Below are 22,102 nucleotides of genomic sequence, written 5' to 3'. Positions count from 1 at the left end.
GGAGGTGGAAGATGTGGTTTGAGTCCCTGGATCCAGTCCCACTCCTGAGACCCTACCACCTTTTTACTTTTCAAGTTTAAAGTAGTTTGGGTTCGATTTCTGAAACTTATAACCAAGATTCCAAACCAATGTTGGGATGCTTTTTGGTCAGTCTCACAGGGTGTAACACTGAACATCCTCAACCTTGTTAGAATCTCTCTTCCAACACCTAGAAAATTCTCTCTGGCTATAGAAAAACCAGGCCTGGCTCCCTCTCCCAGAAGAGAAAGTGCACCCTCACCTCTGAGAGCCAAGGCTGCTCTTACCTCATCAGCCAGGAGAAAGAGCTTCTCTTCCCAGGCAAAGTGAATCACGTCTTCTATGCACTTTCTGCTCTGCACCTGACCTAAAAAGTCCCCAAACAAAAGCAGAAGGTAGGTTGTAATGCTGTTTAAATTGTCGCCAGGTAAGAACCCCAACCAGAATCGCTCAGGTATCTGTATTCCCCAGGACCCTGTGGGACCACCCTCCCTAGCTGCTGTGACTCGGGGGGTTCAGTCAACCTCCAGGGAGCCCTGATGGTCAGCCCCGTCCCTCTGACTCACTTAAGTTGGGTATGTGGAGGGAGCAGTGTTTCACACCCAACCTTCTTGCTATTCTTATTGGAGGTGTGTGTGTGTGTGGAGGGGGTATATTTGTATTAATCTGTGCTGGAGGGCAAGAAGGCATGACAACATCATAAAGAGCAGGAAAGTTAAACTGAAGGAGTTTAATCATTCAGCCCCACTCTCCTCCTCACCCCACAGCGGCAACATCAGGAGAACTGCACTGGCTACACCTTCTGCCCACACAAGCTCCGTGAGGCAGGGACAAGGTCTGTGGGCTCAGTGCTGACCCTCAAAGCCAGCACTCAGCAGGGCCCCGGTAAATGCTGTGGAATAAGCTCTAAATGAGATGAGCCTGCCTGCTAGCTCTGGCTTCTCCCGTCAGCAGCTACATGGGAGCTGCGCCCTCTGAGCATGCTTCCGGGTACCCGCAGTGTCCCTGCCAGGGTCTCCCTTCAGGGCTTGACTCAACATTTCATCCATCTTAGAGAAATGAGTGCCAGCCAGCAGCAAAATATTCACCCATCAGTTCACAGGAAATACTGTGGGTTTAGGTGGGGAAAGGAACAAATGCAACAAGGTAGAAATGAACCTTTTCCCAATATTTCCTGAGGTCCACTGTAAGTGTGGCACTGGGTTGTCTGACGTGCTCACACAGCCTCTGGGAAAGCACTAGTCAGGCATGCTGACTTCTCACAAAAGGCTGTTTCTTTACTATACATAAATGTACATCTATGGATGTTACATATATGTATATATTTATGTGTGTATGTATGTGCACATGTGTTATTTATATATGCATCTATATCTTGATGCAAACCAGTATGTAGAGTATGTTACCTTCTTGTTAAAAATAACTATATTCTTGTCCATGTAAGAATAACAAGAATAAGTCTTAGAAAAAATATATAGATGTATCTTAGAAGAGTATGGTATGATTCAGCCAGGATTTCAGACTTAAACTGTCTAAGCAATGAACCAATTCCTTTCCTAAGGGACCAACCTGTCTCCTGCCAAGAAAGGGTCAACCGGGCTTCCTATGAAGCAAGCTCATGGCTCTGGGAATTAGGAAGGGTAGTAGCCCTGGATGCTACAAGGAACCAGCTGCTGTTCCCACAGACAGACAGGAGCTGCCTATCCAGGGGGCTGAGCCTGCCTATAAATGCTGCTGGTCTTCTCTCCCAGGGCTGCCATCCCACAAAGTGTATCCTGTTAGAATGCAAGCAAAGGTTTGAGCACCAAGCGCATCAAACCATGTGTACATACTGCCAGGGGGAGTGCTGAGAGAACTGAGTAAGGGCCAGGCCTCAGGAAGCCTGTAGCTCGGGAGAGGAAAGGAGACCTGCTGTGTGCAAATAATCCCTGTGATATGAGCGATGCAAACTGTAGGACAAGGACAGAGCTTACTTCTCTCCAGTCTTCGCCTGGGACGAAGGAGTCACTCAGAACATGACTGCTTAGCCAATGGATGGACAAACACACATGGTGGTACAGGAGGAGTCACATAGGCTCTAGAGGGGCAGGGCACAGCTGTGCCCAGCAGGGGGAGACATGAGCCCACTGCACAAAAGAGGTGGCTCTGCTGTAGGCCTCAAAGCTGGGGAGGGGTCTAACTGCCCCTTCCCAGAGGCCAGGCCAAAGGAATTTCCCACAAACTAATGGGGATACCTGTTGCTTGCACCAGCCCTGCATTCTGCCCTTTTTTGAGCAACAATGCTCAGCTGTCCCAGGGAGAACTCCCTCTCTTTAAACTCCAGCAAGGGACATGGGATACAGACCCAGCCAATCAGCCTCAGTGATTTAACTAGGTCAGGCACGGGCAGGTTGGCCAACGTGGGCCAATGAGAGTCTGGCCTGTGGCTTTGGCTGAAACTATAGGCAAGGCTCTCTGTGGAGGACGCTTAGGTCCTGGGCAATGACTGGAACTGCTGAAGGCCACTCCCAGGACAGATGCTTCCTGAGAAGGATTCCAACCCAGAGAAGAGCAGAGCTGGGAAATGGCGTGGGGTTCCTATGACAATGACGCTGATTCAGGTGTGCTGCTTTACCCTGGACGTCACAGATCCACTCCCTTCAAGTCTTAAGATGAGTTTCTGTCTTGAATCCCAAAGAGCCCTGTTAGCCACTTATATCCCAGTCCATTTTGATACCTTTTAGCCAAAGTGGTCACAGTGTGTGGTTCAGGCAAGATACATGGTTACCACAGGTAGGTTTCTATTTTCCATCCCCCATCTTCCAATAGCTGATTTTCACCCATTAAGACCCCAGAGAGGGAATTCCCTGATGGTCCAATGGTTAGGACTCAGTGATTTCACTCTCAGGGCCCAGGTTCAATCCCTGGTCGGAGAGCTAAGATCCCACAAGCTGTGCAGCATGGCCAAAAAACCCCAAAAAACTGCTTATATTAACATATACTCACATGATTCCCCCACCTTTGACCTAAAACAGGAAAGTCTCTAGTGCAGTTATTTCTCCCAGGACGGCCAGGTGAAGATTTATGTTAGCACCTGGCCAAGAAGTCACCAACCCTATGATATAAACTAGGTATACAGAGTATTTCCTAAGATGTAGGGCCTACTACTCCAAGTTTGGGACCAGTAGCATCAGCATCACCTGGGGGCTTGTTAGAAATGCAAATTGTCAAGCTCCACTCCAGCCTAATCACATCAGAATACCTAGAAGTGGGGCCCAGCAGTTTGTTTTTTTCTTAACAAGCTAAAGTTTTAGGACGATCATCCTAGGGCAGTGCTTCTCATCCTCAGCTGCATAGAATACTAATGCCTGGGCCCCATCCCCAGAGATTCTGAGGTGCAGCCTGGCCTTTGACATTTTTAAAAGCTCCCTTCGTGATTCTAATGTGCAACCAGGATTGAGAACCCAGCTCTGTCATTTTCCTACTGAACCAGGGTTAGACCCTTCATCCCTTCCCCCAAGCAGTTGGTGTAAATAAACCAGGGTGGAGGGCAGCTGCACCCATTTTCTGCGCTCAGGAATTCAAGTGGCGCTTTCAGCTGATTGAAGCATCATTTGATGTTCCCAAGAAACAGATTCCACAATCAACTCCACCACGCTTTGGCCCTGACCCAGTTTATCTCAACAAAGGAGGAGAGAGGAGCCCTTGTTCTCTGCATCCGAATAGCATCGGGGGCACATGAAGCCAGCAGCCTGGAAAGATCAAAACAGGCAGAACTGTGCATTTTTTTTAAAAAGAAAAATACACAAAATTAGGAGTGATTTTCAACTTCTGGAATCAGGTTTTTTTGGTTTGTTCGCTTTTGTTTTTAATATGGCATTTCCTTTTCAGGCCTCAAAGTACACAGTAACGCTGTGTCAAAGAAAAACAACGCACACACCAGCAATCTGAAAACTGGTTCAGAAAAACAAGTAGGAGTAAGGGTAAAATGAGGCCTATGATTAATGGTGATGGTTTGTGCGTGACCTCAAAAAGAAGATTCTTTGCAAATGCAAGAACAGGAGAAAAACTGGTCTTAATACAACCCTGCCCAGGAAAATGCCTGCATTTGCTCACCTCCTAAGGTGGCCTGCGGCAAATTTTATGGCTTTAGGTTAGCAAATCTGAAGTTGGATTGGGAACCTGGGAGCAAAGAGGACTTCATTATTTCTTAGATCTTTAGTGTCCAGACATCCAGTACTGCAGCCACCCTGCCCCTGCTCCCTAAGAAACTGGCAAGGTAGTAAAGCACAGACCTGTGGGGTTCCCGGGGTTGATGATGCACAGCACCTTGGGGTCACAGTGCTCTTTGGCCTCCCGCACGGCCCGCCGGAGCTCATTCACATTCAGGGCCCAGCAGTTGTCCTCATCCAGGTAATAGTTCACCTGGATGGCATCGAGTTCAGAGATGACCGCCGAGTAGAGGGGGTACTGCGGGATGGGTATCATCACACCCGTCCGTGACTTGCCACCCCCGGAGACCAGGATCTTCAGGATCGTCTGCAACCGAGAAATCACATCTTGCAAGGCCACTGCCACTTCCCGCCCGCGGGGTCTGACCAGCAGCAGGCAAGCTGGAAGGCCCCAACCCCGCCTTTCACCAGCCACCCCACTGCCTGCCTCCAGTGCAGCCCCATGGGAGCGGCTGAACTTCCCCGAGCCTCACGTTCCTCATCTGTAAAATGAGGTCTGCTGTGAGAAATAAGCAAAATGTTTTAAAGTCCTCAGTACAGTGCATGGTATGTAGTTTAACACGCAATACTTGTTAGTATTTTTTAAAGAGGTCTTTTAAAGCAGTAGCCCACAAACTGGCCCTGTCTCAGAATTATTCTGACCTCACCCCTGAAACTCATTCTGTATGTCTTGGGTGGAGCCCAGGAATCTGTCTGGTCGGTAGCTATCAGTGCCCAAGGCTGGACAGACCCCTGAACAAGGGATTGTTGAAATGGGATAAAATACCCAGCTATGGCCACCAGGTGGCGCTTCAACCTGGCTGTTTCCAAAGCTGAGTGCGCCCTAGGTTCATAGGATTCCTGAGAAACCAGGCCTGGGGAGTCCTGTGGGGCACTGGTGGAGGTGGCAATAATTCACTGGATTAATAAGCCCAGACTCTTCTGGGCGAGTCCCCACCTTACACACAGACTTAGCTCCTTTCTCAGGTTCGGCTCCTTGCTGCAAGAATGCCACTGGATTAAAAACTGCAATGACTTGATTCTTTCACTAAATCTTGAGGACCCCTCCCCCAACCCTCCTCTGGAACCTCTACCTATACCTGGGCTTCTCTGGGAATAGAGACGGGCCTTGGCAGAACACAGTGGAAGATGCCATGGTTGGGAGCCTGAGTCCAACACTAGAATCTCAAATGCCACAAGAGGCTGACTTAGAGCAGGCAGACCACCTAAGGTCTCTGGGCCTCAGTTTCCTCCTGGGTTCCAGGAAGAGTTTAATGCATTTGAAAGGCTTTAGGAAAGGACTAAAGCCTTTAACAAACAGGAGCCTTGGAAGTCAAGAGGCACAGACAAAGATAACTCCATTAAAGGAAGGGTCAGACAGGACAGGCTCCCTGAGTAGGGAGAACAAAGTGAGTGGATGGCACTCAGCACTAACTGGGCACGGGGGCAGGGTGCTGGAAGGGGAGGGAGGCTGCAGGTTCCTCAGGCCCTGGGTTCAGCCCCTTCCGCTATGGAACACTTGATACCAGCCCCTCGTCACCTCTTCCACGGCTGATCCCCAGCCCAAGCCACCTCTTCTCTTGCCTCCTAAACACTCCCTTACATCTATTATGCCCCCTCCTGCCACACTTAAAGCTTAAGAACCTAAATATAATTATGTCCCTCCGCCTACTTCAAATCCTTCAGTGGCTCCCAGGCTCTTAGGACAACAAGGCCCCACCTGCTTCCCAGCCCACTGCTGGTAACTGGCCATCACCATGTGTGCTCGTCCCCCCTGATGCTGTTTCCAGACACACAGCCTCCTTCCAGCTCAAGGCCTCTACATATGCTGACCTTCTGCTCCGAACCTGTCTCTCCTCTGCCTTCCTGAGTTCACAGGTACGCAGCTTCCAGATCTCTATCTGTTCGGCCTTCCTTGGAGAAACCTTCCTGCCCTCCCCAGCCCCCCAGGTCAGAGTCCCTGCTGCTCCCTCCTGTAACACTTTGTCCTCTTCCAGAAGAGAAACTGAAAGCTTAAGATTTGACATGTATTTATGTGCTATTAATGCCAGTCTTATCCAGCACTGATGTGTAAGCAGAGGCCAAACGTGTTTGTCTCCCCAGCACCTGGCACAGTGCCTCGCAGAGCAGATACACCGTATGTGCTGAGTGAGAGAAAGGCCGATGTCGCCAGGAAGACGGGCATCCTCGAGTGACCCCTGACTCCTCCCAGCTGGACCTGCTGGTGCCACTCTGGAGGGAAACTGAGGCTGCAGGGGTACCCAGGTTCATGAAGACTGAACAAGGTAAGGAGAGCAGGCTACCAGGGTGGGGCAAACAGCAGCGACCAGAGGGAGGCCAACCTCTCCTCCCAGGCTGTCTCCCTGCTAACAGGCTCACACACTCAGCCCTAACGTGCAAGGCTGTTCTTCACGTGGGTGAACAGTGGACAACAACAAGCTACCCTCACACGTACGGAAATGCCGTCACTAGCTCCAGTGGTCAGGTAAATGTTATCCGGGTCTGCAGGTACACCACCATCTCTCCTGGTGATATAGGCAGCCACATCTTCACGGATGCAGTTGACGCCCTGGCTAGCGCTGTAAGATCCTGTTAAGACAGCAAGCAAGACAGTGACTAGAGGCAGGATGTCTGGCTCCATAGTGTCTGTGATATCCATATAATTAACTGGGAGTGGGAAGGAGGGGGAGGTCAGGGAGGTCTCAGTGTGGCCCTATTCTCACTACTCTAGGCTCTGGAACTGTGGCAAGCTGCTTAACTACCTATCTGGGCTTCATCCACCCATCCTGTCATCCATCCATCTACCCACGCATCTGCCCACTCACCCAACTATCTGCCCATCTGCTATCCATCCATTCATCCATACATCCATTCACCTGCCCACCCACCCACCCACCCAGCTGCCCTTCTGTTCATCTGTCCACCCACCCACTCATCCATTCATCCACCCAGTATTTGCTGAGAACCTACTTACACATCAAGCATTATTTCAGGCCCTGGCTTCTAACCAGTTGAACGGTGCCCATACCTGCTTTACCCACCCTACTGGGGTTTACACGTTCTATGACAGTATGTACCATTACAGCTGGGACTGCCATGCTTCCATCACTGTTGCCTACACATGGTTCCACAAAACTTGAGAGAATGGTCACCCCAAAATGGCACCACCTGCCAGCCCAGGAATCCAGAACCTTCACCAGCACTAACCACAGATTCCCTGGGGCTGTGAGGCATGACCCACCTACCCCCACCCCATGCCAACAGCATGCTCAGGCTGCCAATTTGGATCAAAATCCAAACCACCATTTACATGAAGTTCAAAGACAGTGGTGACCACTTTGGGCTTGGGGGTATTGACTGCAAAGGGGCACAGAGGAGCCTTTTGTGATGCTGGGAATGGTCAACGTCGTGATCTGGGCAGGCGTTACACAGCTGTGCACACATAGGTGCTGTACATTAATATTTGTGCTTTTTACTGTTTGCATAAAAACTTTTTCAAAATGTCAAGCCACTCCTTACGTTTTTAAAAAGCAACTGAAAATAGGTACCTGCACATGCACAAAATCTCTCTGGAGGGAGACTCAAGCTGGTGAGGTGAATTCTCTGGGGAAGTGAACCAGGAGGCTTGGGGTCAGAGACGGGAGGCAGATCTTTCACTCTATATCCTTTTATACCATTTGAATTTTATACACATTTAAAGAAAACCAGCTCATTCCTTCTAAGACTACTGCAACAGCACCACCAGGAGGCAGGATGGAGCTCTGGAAAGTGGCCAGCTCTTCTCTGGGTCTCAGTGCACAGCATCCAAGGCCCAGCACCCAGGAGGTGCTGGGTTTCAGGGTCTGTGCAGCACTGGGCTGGCCTTTCCCCTCTGACCAGTTGTAAGTGGGGGTGGGGGTGGGGGGAAGGAGGCTGGACCACTTCTCTAAGGATCAAGTGGCAAACATTAACACGTATCAAACCTGGGTGGTGAGTACAGAGTCTTGTCACATTATTTGGGGTATCGAATGCATCTGAAATATTTTGCAAATAAAAAAGTGGGGAGGTACAGAAGCCGGTGTTAGCGAATCCTTCTACTGGATGTCTTATTTGATATTTCTTGAGCTCCCATGCTCAGAAAGTTTCCTGTGCTCCCTATTTCCCTCTGCCTTCTTTCAGTGCCCTCCCCTCCACTCCATGAGGCCTGGCCATTTCCACACCAGCTAAGCCTCCTCTTCTTCCTGCCTTTAGTTCACCTGCTTCCCTGAATTCCCAGACCTTCCCCCACGGGCAAGCTCCCTGCTCCTGCCAGCCACAGACTTCCACCTTCTGTTATGCTCTGAACCACATTGATCCTTCACAACTCAGACCTAGTCTCTCTCTAGGAAGCCTGAGATAGGGCCCCACCCCAGCCTTTCTCCCAGTCTGTGATTTCTCCAGTTATCTTATTTTATACAGATGAACCCCTGCCTCCCCATGTTGACTTGAGGGCAGGGACCATCACCTATTTCTTCTGTTCATTGCTGTAGAGCACCTACCCCTGTGTAGGACTCTGCCCTGGGACCCATGGCAACCTGCCTCCCACTGCCCACAAACTGGCACCATCTGCCAAACCCCCAGCGCCATCGTAACCAGACCCTTTCACTCGATCACACTCAGCCTTAAACCTCAAGGCCTTTGGGCACACCATTTCCTCTGTCTGGTGTGCATTGACTCTCTTAGTCATCTTCCACATGAATTTGAATGCCAGTTTCTCCTTAAACCCTCCCTCTACATTAGAATCCCTTGTTATAACCCCACAGCTCTCTGCTCTTTCTCTAAGAACTCATGAAAACTGGGGATTATGTTTCTGTGTTAATTCTTTTAAATGTTTGTTTTTCCCAAATCTGACAGTGAGCTTCACGAGCACAGAAACTCCACCTGCCTTGTTCACCAGTGTCCCTCAGGGCCTAGAGCAGAGCCTGGTACACGGCGTGGGCTCAGAGAGGAGCCTGACGAGGGCGTTATCTCCCGGCTCCCACCTCCCCCAGGTGCGTCTAGGTTTCAGCTCAATCCTACTTAAGATCCGGGACACAGCCTGAGAACTGGATTACTCATCAAACAAAAAATAAATGGAGACCCAGTAAGAAATAATTTTAAAGGGCATGATAAAAACACGTCCAGGTGAGCCCTAAGACCTGTGTACACATTTTATAATCTCTCCGTGGGCCAGGGTAGCCCTGGGCATACTGACATTTTCCATTTCCTTTATTTTTGTGGGCAGGTGCTCAGGCTGCCCAAGCCTTAGTTGACAGAGCAAGCACCACCCCCCCATTGTCCCAGTCTTGGCCAGGACACTGCCCCTCCCCCAACGATGGGCAGGAACAGGTAGTGACCTCCAGGGCGGGGCTTCTCCACACCTGACAAGGGGCACAAATGCCAACCTTCCTGCAAGCCCGGGAGGTGGGTACAAAGTATCTCCTAATGCAAGGATGAGGAAAGAGGCTCAGAGAGCACCTACCTCACCTGTCCTCATGAGCTCCCCAGACAGAACTCAGTGCAGGTTCCCAAAACCCCAAAGGCCAACAGTCCCGACTCACACGGACATGGCCTCCCAATGCCATTCTCCCAGCCCTGGCTGACACAGAAAAAAACTTGTTGATGAGGCTTAGTACATGGAACAAGATCCCCTCCCCGTTCCCCAGACATTAACATCAGATATGCAAGAGCAAACCCCCTCCCTCCACCTCTGGGTTGCAGTTCCTGGAGTCTCAGGCCCACTGCCATGGGTCTTCGAGAGGCGCCTTTGTCCTCTGGGCTGGGCAGAGGGTGCAGGAGGAAAGGAGCCTGGAGGCCAGGCCTCTGGGCTGGCCTCTGCCAGCTTGTGGTTCAGTCCTTGCCACACAAGGTGCTGGCCCACACCCCAAGCAGGCTGGCGGGCAGGGAAGCTGGCCCCTTCCTGAGAGGGACACTGTGAAGGACACAAACTTGGACAGAGGGCTGGTAGGGTGACCACAGCCAGGAAAGTAAGCATAGGGCTCTCCATAAAGGAACAGAGCAGAAAAGGGGGAGGGGAAAGGCAGGGAGGTGACAGAGATGCCAATTGTGGCTGATCCCCTGCTGAACAAGCCACATGAATCCCCGTCCCATGTTTTGAAACATTCAGGCACTAGTCCTAAAAAAGCCCTAAGGACAACGATTTTCCTCAGGACAAAGGAAGCTGGATTCCCTATGTAGGCACTGGGCAAAGGAATGAAGCAAAAATAAACAGGAAAAAGAACATGAGATGAGAACAAAGAGCCAGAGGCCCAGAGGCTGGAAATCCATCTCAGCAGGGAAGGGAGAGAAGATCATTTTCACATCTACAGGGCCTTCCTCCACGGAGCCCTCTGGTGCTGGGGGCCGAGGCTGGGCCTGGGCTCCCAGCACAAAGGAGCACAGTCCGGTGACGGGAACATAACACACAAGTTGGGGGCGGGTGGGCGGCACCTTCAGAGCAAGGAAACCACCAAAAGGGGGCCACAGGCACCTCACAGTGTGGCCACAGGGAAGTGAGAAGCCGGGCCAGCGGGGCATGTGCCTCCCTCTGGCCTCCGGCTTCGGAGGCTGCCTCGGGCTCAACCTTCTGCTCTGAGGGTGGGCTAAGCATCAAAGCTACCTCCCAGTGTAAACCCCAAATCCAGCCAAATGCAGGCTCTTGTGCCTGAAGTGCCCCAATCCACCAAAAGATGGCATTGACCCCATAAGCTCAGCAAACAAGAGGCTGACAGAGCACGGACAAGAAGAACATTGTCATTTACTCTGCACGTCAGCCACCACACACATTCACACACTCACTCAACGTGTAACCCTTCATTCTGGGCCGAGGCCCAGGCCCACGCTGAGAACACACGTTCTTTTCACGCCCGCTGGGACCTGGCAAGTCGGGGCCTCACCCAAGCTGTTCCCGCCACAAGCCTGTAGGATCCGCCGGGCTCGTTTCTTAGCATCTTCTGGGAAGCTGGGGCTGTCCAACAGGTTCGGGTAGGTACAGAGTGCCATCACCTGGAGGAACAGAGGCATGGGCTGGGCTCCCAGCACCTCCCACCCTGGAGGGGCACAAAGGACTCTGGGCAGGCGACGGTGTGAGATGACAACTCTGAGGGACAGTGCCCTCACAGGCCTCTCCACAAGGGCCCCAGCCTGTGGGGGCCTGGGGACAGGCGGGGAGGAGGAAAGTGGACGCTCTGCAGCGGAAGGGAGATGGTGAGAGGCAAGGTCCATGATGACCTGGGCCTAGGCGGAGGGTGGGCCACCACCCTCCGAGGAGCCAGGGGACAGAAGGAGGCTGCTTACTCTGCCCCACCTCCTCCATAAAGGACAGCAGCTCACATACCCAAGGCCACAAGAACCAGGGGTTCCAGAGCAGGGGGCTGGGGCTGAGGAGGCAGGTGCACCCCAGATGACAGGATTGCACAGACCTCTGCCTACAGCCTGAGCACCCCCCATCACCCCTTTTCCTGGCCAGAACTGAAAACCAAGTCAGCTTTTTCATCTCTGTAACAGAGAAAATCACCCTAACCTCACAAATTAAGAGGATTAAGCAAGGAAATGTTTGCAAAAGTGCTGGCAAACCCCCACTCACCAGGCAAGTCTAAGCTGGAAGCTTAAGAGCGGTGCCAGGAGCACTGAGGCAGGCTGTGGCTCACGGCTGGGGGACTTTGGGCGGGTGCAGGCTTCTTGGAGCCCAGCTTTTCTTCAAAAAGATTTGTGCAATAGGCAGTGACCCAGCCTGCCCTCCTCCCTGGGGTGCTTGTGAAGGCTGGAGGAGGCCAGCACCAAGCTGGATCCGGGAGTGTGCCAGCCAGCCAGAAAAGGCTGAGGCAACAGGAGGCGCCCCAGGCACGTGTGGGGAACCTCTGCAGAGGGAAGCCACCTTGGACCTCTCCTCTCCTAAGCTGTGTGCTTCCAGGACAACCAGGATGCTCTGACCTCCTCTTGCTCCACTTCCCTGGCAGAGCCTCTCTGTCTGGTCTGATCCACTTCCTCCCCATGGGCCCAGCTTGGGGCCCCTGACATTCATGGGCAGCTGGCACGCTCCTGAGGTCTGCAACAGTGGCCATAGGAGTCCATGCACTGGATGTTCCTGAGGTCGTTGCCAGCCTTGGTTCTTCTCCCCCATACCCTGTGTGAATTCCCTGAGGGGCTGCAGCCTGAGGTCCTGGGGCCCCCAACAACCCTCCACCCAGAGAGCAGGGTAGGATCGCCCCTCCTGTGTGCCAGTCCCTGCAGCAGGAAGTACGGGCAGGAAAAGACCAGGGCATTCAGCACTCAGCTTTGCTGCCTGCCCCAGCCTGCCAACCTTAACCACACAAGGACCAAATTTTGCCCCATTCCTTCTCCGGGAAAAAGCTTTCGCTGTAGCTGGTCTCCAACCTCTGTCTAGCAGGCCCTGGAGTACTCTCCCACCTTATCTCTTCCCCTCTAGCCCACCAATCCCACAGTTTTGGCCCATGTAGCATCCTTGCAATTGGCACTCAAACTGAAACACTGCAATGTGCCTCTTGAGGGCCTTCACACTCTCCATCTCATGGAGTCCCCCAGCAGTCCTCCGAGGCAGTGTCTGGTGATTTCCACTTGCCCAAAGCCACCCAGCTGGTAAGCAGCAAAGCCAACACTCAAACCTGGGGATTCTCACTTGGGAAGCCATACCTGGACCCCCACGTACCATCTCCCAGCCCACTGGGCCTCTACCTCTCCCATCTACTCTCTGATGCCCTCACCAACCCAGCTCCAAACTCAGCATCCAGGACCATGCACCTGGGAGCCTTGTATACTAGAGCATCCTCAAAATGGGTTTAGGAATTTTAGACAGCTTTGGAAGGGGAGGAGACTGAGGGAGAGAACCAGTGGGGACATCAGGCACTGGAGGGGGCTGCTACTTCAATGGCACCTCCCTGTGGGATTCTGGTGTCTGCTGTGTCCTGAGGGAGCTGGACAGGCAAGGAGGCAGAGGTAATGTAATGGGTCTGGCTGGCTGGTTCCCTGCTGTCCCAGTGGCCTCTGTTCCTGAGGGCCAGCTCACCTGTCGGAGGAAGGTGATTGGCTGCTGGCCCATGGCTTGGGCATCCCCGATGTTGGCACGGATGACCTCAGTGAATGGTTTTTTGATACCCTGAGTAGAGAGAAAGCAACAGGTGGTTACTCAGTGACTCTCAGACCCTGGATTCCAGAGGCCAAGCGATGCTCAACAAGATATTAATAAGCAGCCCTATTCTGAGCCTTGCCAGGTGTCAGGCCCAGTGCCCTTGACATGCTTGGTCCCATTTGACCTTCACAAACACCCCTGTGAGGAAGGGCCAGTACTGGGTTGGCCCAAAAATTGGTTTCGGTTTTTCGGTTTTTCATAAGATGTTATGGAAAAATCCGAATGAAATTTTCGGCCAACCCATATACAACCCTTTTTACAGATTAGGAAATTAAAGCTTCAAAAGGTTACCCATTTTCTGAAAAGGCCAGAAGAGCTTCCTGGGCTGCCAGAGCACCCTGAGGCAGCTGCAGGTCCACGCTGACCCTGGGGCAAATGTGGTGGGAGGGAGGGAGGGGTCTGCAGCAGAAAACATCAGGGAGAGGATCCCACAACTGCCGGCTCCCTCCCCCCAAGCGCAGCTCCACCTCCACCCCTAAGTGAATGACTGGGACACTGCAGCCACCCTCCCCTCCAGAAGACACTGATCAGCAGGGACCTCTTGGGGGTCATTCTCTTGCAACCCTGTCTTTGCAGGATGAAGAATGTGGGCTGATTTTCATATTGAAAAAAAAAAAAAGCGTCAGGGATGAAAAGACTGGCTGAAGAGCAAAACTGAGGCCACTGCCTGAGCAATGCGTTTAGCACAGAACAGAGATGGCAGAGAGAGGAGGAACTCGGAAACCCTGGCAACAATGTCACTGGGGAGGTGACTGCAGGACACTCCGGCTGCTGCTAGGGAGAAAATGCATTTTGGATGGAGAACTGTGGGGATCTGGAAATGTGGGAACTCCACGCAGCTCACTGATAAATCCAGAATTAGCCACTGTAAGAGTTAGAATCAACAGCAGGTTCAAGGACCTCCCAGGGCAGCTGAAAGGATTATCTGAGACAAACAGTATGAAAGCACTTGGCAGAGTACAAACATCATCATCTTACAAAGCTGGACCAGGAACAAGGTCACAAGGGTCATGGTGGAGGAAGAAGGCGGTGGGGCAAGGGGTGGCAGTACCAAGGGGGGGTCTGGGTGGAATGCCTGGCCACCTTCCCATATCTCCAGCTGCCCTTTCCCCAAAGGCACCCTAAATACAAATTTTAAAGGTACAATTCTATGGTTCTGACACTTGCCTTCTCCATTTCACACAATGTGTGCATAAAAGCAACTTTAGAAAACTTTCCCTTTTTTAACTCAGTAATATACCCCTTAAGTAAAGACCAGTGGGCTTAAGGGATGAAAGCAGCTGCCTGCCGAACAAGTCTTCCTGACCCTCATCTGCCACTCCTCAGCCCCTCCCATACAGAAATTCTCCAGCTGCTTCGGGAGCCAGGAGGCATGGGGCGTTGAGGAGGGCACCCCAGAAACAGCACTGGACCGTCATAAACAGGGCCTGATAAGTCTCCAAAAGCTACGTTTGGTGGCGGGTAGCGGGGAGAAAGGCCTTTTAATTACCTCCTGCTCCTTTTACCAAGTTCTTCAGGGCTGGCCAATATGGAAAGACATCTCAGGGGACCAAGGCAGGGGGACAGCACCACCCACTGCCCAGGGCTGGGCTGGGGTGATGGCAGGCACCCTGGAGACAGGCTTCGGGGCATGTGGCCTCAGGGCTCGTCCCACAGGTGGAGCAATCCAGGCCACTGTGTGCAAAGGGGCAGACCTGACCCACTCCTTGGCACTGGCCTGGGCTCCTGGCATGGGACGCTCTGTCAGCCTGACTCAACTGCCACGGTCCCCCAGGCCTGGCTAGCTGAACTCAGGTGATTTCCATGGTGTGGGCACAGCCCATTCTTCGGTAGGGAGTAAATGTGTCACAGTCAAGGGCCAGGAACTACAACACACAGCTGTGGGCCCTCAGCCAGCCCAATGCAGGGAGAGAATAATGCCTGGAACAGATCCCTGGATGTTCCTTTCCTGTGTCCTCACCCTGCACTGTTCAACCAATCTGGGGCCTGCCAACAAGCAGCCTAGGAGCATAGAGCATCTCCTTTCTCGGGTCTGGGTACCTATGGTCTCCAGACACTTCGTTCGCTATGATGGACGAGCTGCAGGGTGGGAAACTGGCTCCTCTGAATGGGCAGGGGACCAGCCTGCCCAGCCAAGGGCCACCATACAAAGGAGACTCCTGTATCTAGGTACTTGAGATCTACATGGGTTGGGAAATACCAAGGAGTCAGGGGCAGGCTCCTGCCCACAGTGACTCATCCAGGCCTGCACGCACACCCAATGGCAACCTCACCTCAGCCCCGCCCTCCGGGAGCCTGCCAGGTCAGCACATAGCTTTCTAGTTCCAATTCCCAGCATCCTAGAGCCCACCTGTTTAACTCATCTGCACACATCCTGCCCAGAGCTGCCTCCCTGTGGGGCACTGAGATGAGAGCCAACACAGGGGGGCTCTCTTCCCACAGTTCAGCTCAAGGAGGGCTCAAGGAGAAGGCCCCCAGGCTCTGGGGATGGCTTATTTCAGAGGGTGTTAGCAGGGAGAAGGAAAAAGGAGTTAGCATTGTCCTTCCCAGCTCACAGGCCCAGCATTAGGACAATGGACAATTCTAACAGGCACAAGGCAGTTTCCTCGAGGTAGGGGTGGCTCCTGTCATTTCATGTGACGTGCGAGCGGGAAGGTTTGGTAGGACGGTGAGTCCCCAGAGAGCCTCCCTCTCCTTCAACAAACACTTATGAATCATGCCCTGTGACAGAAGTGGGCAACACAGGAGAGGCTACCACCTTCAGAGCCCAGGCTGATGAAGAAGTGGACTCAGAGAAGGGAGAGAGGGCACAGCTGGCTCCAGGCCAGGAAGGCCACGTGAAAAGACCCCAGGGCCATGAGCAAGACTGGGCAGGCAGGAAGTCCAACAGAGAGCTCCAGACGGAAGCCCCAGAGACAAACCCAGCTAGTCCCCAGGGTCCCTGAAAACAGGTGCGCTGCACAGCTGAGGAAACCGAGGCTCAGCACAGGGTCTGGCCCCGACCATTATGACAGGCAAAGCTGGAAGAAACCGAGCCAAACCTATACAGGCCTGTGATTAAGAGACGAGGTGGGGGCTTCCCTGGTGGCACGGTGGTTGAGAGTCCGCCTGCCGATGCAGGGGACACGGGTTCGTGCCCCGGTCCGGGAGGATCCCACATGCCGCAGAGCGGCTGGGCCCATGAGCCATGGCCGCTGAGCCTGCACGTCCAGAGCCTGTACTCTGCAGCGGGAGAGGCCACAACAGTGAGAGGCCCGCGTACCGCAAAAAAAAAAAAAAAAAAAAGAGATGAGGTGGGAGCTCCAAGGGCTGAGTTTCCTAACCATGGAAGCAGGGAAGGCTGGACGTAGGTTCCTGAAGTCTAGGGGCCTGTGGGAGGGTCAACAGTAGAAGCTGAGGTTTGCAGGGATGAAAGCTGAACGAGCTCCAAACAGGATAATTCAAGATAGCAAGGCTAAGGCCCAGGCAGGAGAGCAAACCCCACATTCCTAGACCCAGAGACTCAAGGGGAAGGCAAAGAAAGAGTGACCCCTGGCACTCTCCCCAAGCAACTCTCATTATCTTGAAAATGAAGACTCTTAAGAGTTCTGACTGGGGAATTCCCTGGCGGTCCAGTGGTTAGGGCTCCACACTTTCACTGCTGAGGGCATAAATTCAATCCCTGGTAGGGGAACTAATAAGATCCCACAAGCCATTTAGCGCGGACCAAAAAAAAAAAAAAGAGCTCTGACTGGTTTCTAGCTGTTCAAAGCATCATCACTAAACATCTCCAACTAGTCTTTAGGAGAAATACATTGGGCTCATTTTGCAGAGGAATAACTGAGGCCAAGGTGCTCTGAGTAACTTGTCTGAGGCCCACAGCACATAAAGGCAAAGCCCAGGATGCAGGTCCTTGGTGACTTGGGCAGGGTGGGTGGGTGGAGGGTTCATCCAAATGGAAGCCTACACTACAAATTTCTTTATTTTAAGATAGTATCTAAGCTCTAAAGAAAATGATCGATGAGATTTCACCTCTTGTGCTTGGCACATCCAGAGTTTCCAGACTTAGTTCTTAGCTAACGATAAGGAGGTGCTACAGCATTCTCCACTTTTACTGTGTTTAGTTGCAGCACACACTGATGTTAACAGTATTCAGTTTTTCCCTTCGTAAATGTTTTGCCCTGACTCTGTGTACTTTTACAAACAGAAGCCTTCCTGTCTCCACTTATGCCAACCTCCTCCCTTCCCCCAATAAAACAAGGGAAAAAGAAGTAGGTTGAGGAGGAACAGACAGATCTTTTCAAAACTCCTACTAATGGCCGCTTATTTTTAAATGCTGCTCCCAATGAACACCAGGATCTGAAAAGCTGATAGGTTCTCCCACTTAGAGCTGCTGTCAGGGAGAAACAGGGCCTCCCTGAGAGCACACAGCCCAGGCTGGAGGAGAATGGCCCCTTTCACACACCCACTTAGTCAAGTGCCCCTCCTCCTTCAGGCTCTCCTGAACATTCTCCTCCACTCCTACCACCAAGCAAGATAGACGAGACTTGCCTGGCAAGCCACCCCACAGTCAAAAACCAGAGCCACATTGACATATATACACTACTAAATGTAAAATAGATAGCTAGTGGGAAGCAGCCGCATAGCACAGGGAGATCAGCTCGGTGCTTTGTGACCACATAGAGGGGTGGGATAGGGAGGGTGGGAGGGAGACGCAAGAGGGAGGGGATATGGGGATATACGTATGCGTATAGTTGGTTCACTCTGTTATACAGCAGAAACTAACACACCATTGTAAAGCAATTATACTTCAGTCAAGATGTTAAAAGAAAAAACAACCAGAGCCACGTGTCCAGCCAATCAGCCGGTACTATTTACAGAGCACCTGGTGAAATGATTCCAAAAGGCAGCTTAAAGGTCTTCAGATGGACAAAAAGGCACAAAAGTCAGGACCTGGGGAAAAACCCTGGGCCCACCCGACCTTCCTTTTATAGACTAGGGAAACCAAAGCCCAGAGAGGATTGAAGATTTACCCCAAGTCACTCAACTCTACAAATCCCATCTCTAACCAAATCGAACCCTTTAAAATAACATCAGTCCAGTTTTGATCATTAGAGTTCAAAATGGAGGTAGAAAAAACGAAGCTGTGCAAAGCCAACGCAAGCCAAGCCAAGCCAAAAAAAAAAAAAGACTGGGAAAATATGGCTCTCTCAGAAGGGGCACTGTTTAAGCTAGCAAAATGGAGAGGCTGTCTCTAGAGAATGAAAGGTTTAAGCAAGGCTATGCTGGCTTGGCTGGGGCTATTATCTCCAGCACCAAGAATCAGGCAACTGAGATTCGACCAAGTGAGAAGAGAATAAGAAGGGATGAATTTGAACAAAAGCACCGGAGAATGTAGGTGGACAGAAAGAATGTCTCAACTTACTCAGGGGTAGAACATGGCAGTGGGGCCATCTGTCCTAGAAATCACAGGGTGTTTCCAGCCCAAATGACCAAGAAATTTCTCCACCTCAGTGATGGAGCCATACCCTGTTGGAACACCATCCTGGTTCCCCATTGCACACCAAACTTTGCACCATAAAGTACTGAGCCCAGCACACAAGACTCCAGTCCCCCTTTTCCATCTTATTCATCTACCATATCTCTCTGCCAGACAGTTCTCTCCAAATGGCACCAATTCCCTTCCCCAAATGCCCAGAACTTCCCAACCTTCTGTCTTTGCTCACAGCCCTCCTTCCACCTGGAATGCTCTCACATTTTCTGTGCCTGCTAAAAAAATCCCACCAATCCTTAAAGAATTGGGGGAAGAGAAGCTCAGGTCCAGAGGACAATATGGCAATCAGATCCCTGAAGGCAAAGACAGTGTCCCCTTCTGCCTTAATCATCCTTGCACTTCATGGAGCCCACACGCGAGCTGCTATTTAACAACAGGCAGAGATAATCCGTGGAACCCCTACAAGTTCTGGAACCAGAAAAATCAGTTGTAAAGTGATAAACCGGAAACAATTTAATCTCAGCCTTATCAGGGAGACTGTTGTCTTAAGGAGGGCCAGCTAGAGTCTGTCAGGTATCAGCAAGGAGCAGAGCAGCAAAAGCCCGTTTTCTCTGCCTGTGGCCCACCTTCGGGACAGGGAGGCACAGAAACCGAGCCAGCCTTCTGTGGGCCAAGCTTTAAACTTAGCCCTGCAAGGAGTCAGAGGGAGACACTGGACTCTGACTTGTCCAACTCACTGTTTTGAGTCAGCAGAACTGAGTGTCCCAACAAGGTCTCAGCGAGCCATGAGCTCATCAACCCCCCAAAGTCCCCACGTTAATGTAATGGTCCCACCACGGCTTCCTCCCATGCATTCAAGGAATGTTAAGTGGCCAACTCACCCCCAAGACATCCAGTTCTGGTGCCTGTGAGAGCGAGATCAAGGAACCCTCCCCTCTTCTGGGTTAGAACTATCTTAGGCAAGCAGCTGGGTGACTGCTGTCATCAGTTCTTACAAAACTTAGGAGTGTTTACTTTTTTTTACATTACCCTCTTGACTCCGCCTCCTGAATTCCACCTGGGTTAGAACTCTGGTATCCTACAGGGGCATCTCTTACACCCACCCCAGCCGCCCTGGTTGCAGGGAGGCAGAAATCACTACTGGGTGTGTGGTCACTTTACACACAGCTATGAACTCAAGTTAAGGTCCCAGCCAGCCGGCCACCAGGAGGAAGAACGTCCCAGGGCCACCCTACCAAGGCCCAAAAGGCCCAAGCCTCTGCTACCCACTGGGAGAACAAGATATGGCTGTCAGTCAGGGTTCCAAAGGGGGCCTAAGGGAAGGAATTGTGCAGGACACTCTGCAACAACTCCACTTTTGTCAGGGAATCGTTACTGGCAAAATGACCCAAAAGGTCTCAGACAGAGAAAGAAAATCTTCGTGAGCAAACCTAAGTCTCCTCAGAGCCTTCCTCCCTCCCCTGGTACCTAATGTGATCTCTAAAATTCTGGTTTCTTTCTTTACTGCCTGTTGTCGTCCTCACCCCCACCCCCACCCCCCCATGGATCTTGGTTCCACGCGGGTAGGACGGCCACATAGCAGGCAGTGCCTGGCACTAAGGGCAGCTCAATTATAACTGATGAATTCAATTCAACAAGTGAACCGTATCTGAGGGCCTTTCTTTGTGCCAGGTGCCAGGCACTGGCGGGTAAAGGGATGGGGGGAGGGCATTCTATCGTTTTAGCCAAGGTGGGCCGAATGAAAGAGCTGGCCACGCGGGTGGGAGAAAGTCCAGCGGGCGAACCCCAGCAGGAGACAGCTGCTACTCTTCCCCCCCACCCCACCAGTGCCCCCTAGCCTCCCAGGGCCCTCCCGCCCCACGGACCCTGGAGCCAGCGCTCACCCTCTGCAGCTCGAGCTCGATCTCGCCGGCCTTGAGCACGATGGGTCCCCGCACCGCGTACTCCACCGCCTTCACCTGCGGGTTCATGGACTCGAGCGTAAGGATGCGGTCGCGCCGGCTCCGCTCGGGCCGCACCTTGAGCACCGCCGAGGCCTCGGCGGCCGCGCTGCTCTGACCACGGCCCCAGGGGCCGAGGGTCCGGGGGTAGCAGCCCCGCCGGACCAGCGCCGCCGCCCGCTGCATCGCGCGCCCGCCCAGAGAAACCTTGGGACAAAAAGGGGAAGAGAACACACACGTCACGCACAGCCCAAGGCGGGCACGCCGACACCCGTCCCCAAGCCCAGCCAAGGGCTCTTGCAGCTAGCGGTGCCAGCCTGGCTTCTGGGACGGGTGCCCATCCCCCGTCGACTCGGACCCTGCACCTCGCCGCTGCAGAGCCAAAGCACCGCACAACAAGGGTTTTGCAAAGTCTGCTCCCAATGCATGCATGCAACGTGCCTGTCGCCACCTGGCCACCCCCTCTTCTAGTCCGGCTAGAGCGCACGCCTGGAGCTGCTCCTCGGCTCTGGCGCCCGCAGCCGCATCCCAGCTCCCGCACCACACGGCTCCTGCTCTCGCACACCCACAGCCGGCGAGTCCGCCCGGGCCTGCCAGCTGGCTCCTGGGCCTTGTAGTTCCCTAGTCTGTTTTCAGAGCAGGTGTGGAGAGCTGGTCGAACTACAAGTCCCATAGTGCCCCGCGCTGGCCTGATCGGGGGCCGGGCAAGAGGCGGGAGCGGTGGCCTGGCTCTGCTGTAGGCTGGGCGGGCTCTTTTGTCTGGCAGAGGGGATGCGGTGCCGGTACGGGTCCTGGCGGGGTCTGCCCTTCTCAAACTTCTGCGAATTTAGAGCTATTTGCAGCTTCTCCCTGGAAGCGCATCCTGCATTCCCCCCTACATCCCTTCCCCCAACACCTGCAAGGACACAGGCTGAGAGATGGTGCAGTCCTCGCCCCGGGTTTCATCATCCAGGGCCCGACGGTGGCAGTGGCCGCTCTACGGGGGCTGGTAAGAAGGGGGCTGGTAAGAAGCGGGGCTTAGGAGTTTTGGGCTTGACTGCCACTCTTACCCGTCTCAGCGTCGGTTTCCTTGTCGTCAAAACGGAGATCAGCTCACAGCCTCTGAGGAATGTCGTGAAAATTAAAGGACTAAGCAGCTGGTATATACCAGGTGGTCAGGCTTCCTGACAGCTCCATAACGCTACCACACCTCCGTTACCTGTGTTAATTTCCTTTCTACCCCCATTAACCATGAAAGCTCTAGAGAGCAGGGGCAGCGTTTTTTTGTTCATCATATTCACAACACCTCTGAGTGTTCGCAGTACATAGTAAGCACCCAGTAAACGTTTGCTGATGA

General features: G+C 52.7%; 1 protein-coding gene across 3 annotated transcripts in view; it reads right to left on the bottom strand.

The window, feature by feature from the left end:
* The window catches only part of GPT2 (glutamic--pyruvic transaminase 2), a 33,199-nt gene extending 11,365 nt beyond the window's left edge, over positions 1 to 21,834 (bottom strand). The window contains exons 1-7 of one of the 3 annotated variants that reach the window (XR_004347012.1): positions 21,208 to 21,322; positions 20,710 to 20,973; positions 13,231 to 13,320; positions 11,102 to 11,210; positions 6,664 to 6,797; positions 4,293 to 4,536; positions 306 to 385 (exon numbers count right to left, since the gene is read on the bottom strand). Coding sequence is in view for 2 of the 3 variants with exons in the window: in XM_032613866.1 (XP_032469757.1) it covers positions 306 to 385; positions 4,293 to 4,536; positions 6,664 to 6,797; positions 11,102 to 11,210; positions 13,231 to 13,320; positions 20,710 to 20,952 (900 nt within the window). In the remaining variant the exon portion in view is untranslated. Of the gene's footprint in view, positions 1 to 305; positions 386 to 4,292; positions 4,537 to 6,663; positions 6,798 to 11,101; positions 11,211 to 13,230; positions 13,321 to 20,709; positions 20,974 to 21,207; positions 21,413 to 21,815 lie in introns of those variants that run through there. The other 2 variants (XM_032613866.1, XM_032613865.1) reach the window with 2 other exon arrangements.
* Positions 21,835 to 22,102: the final 268 nt, after the last annotated feature.

This window comes from Phocoena sinus, chromosome 19 (assembly GCF_008692025.1).
Source record: "Phocoena sinus isolate mPhoSin1 chromosome 19, mPhoSin1.pri, whole genome shotgun sequence".
Taxonomy (NCBI): Eukaryota; Metazoa; Chordata; class Mammalia; order Artiodactyla; family Phocoenidae; genus Phocoena; species Phocoena sinus.
Note: the sequence above shows the minus strand (reverse complement) of the source record. Positions and strands in the feature narration are given on the sequence as shown.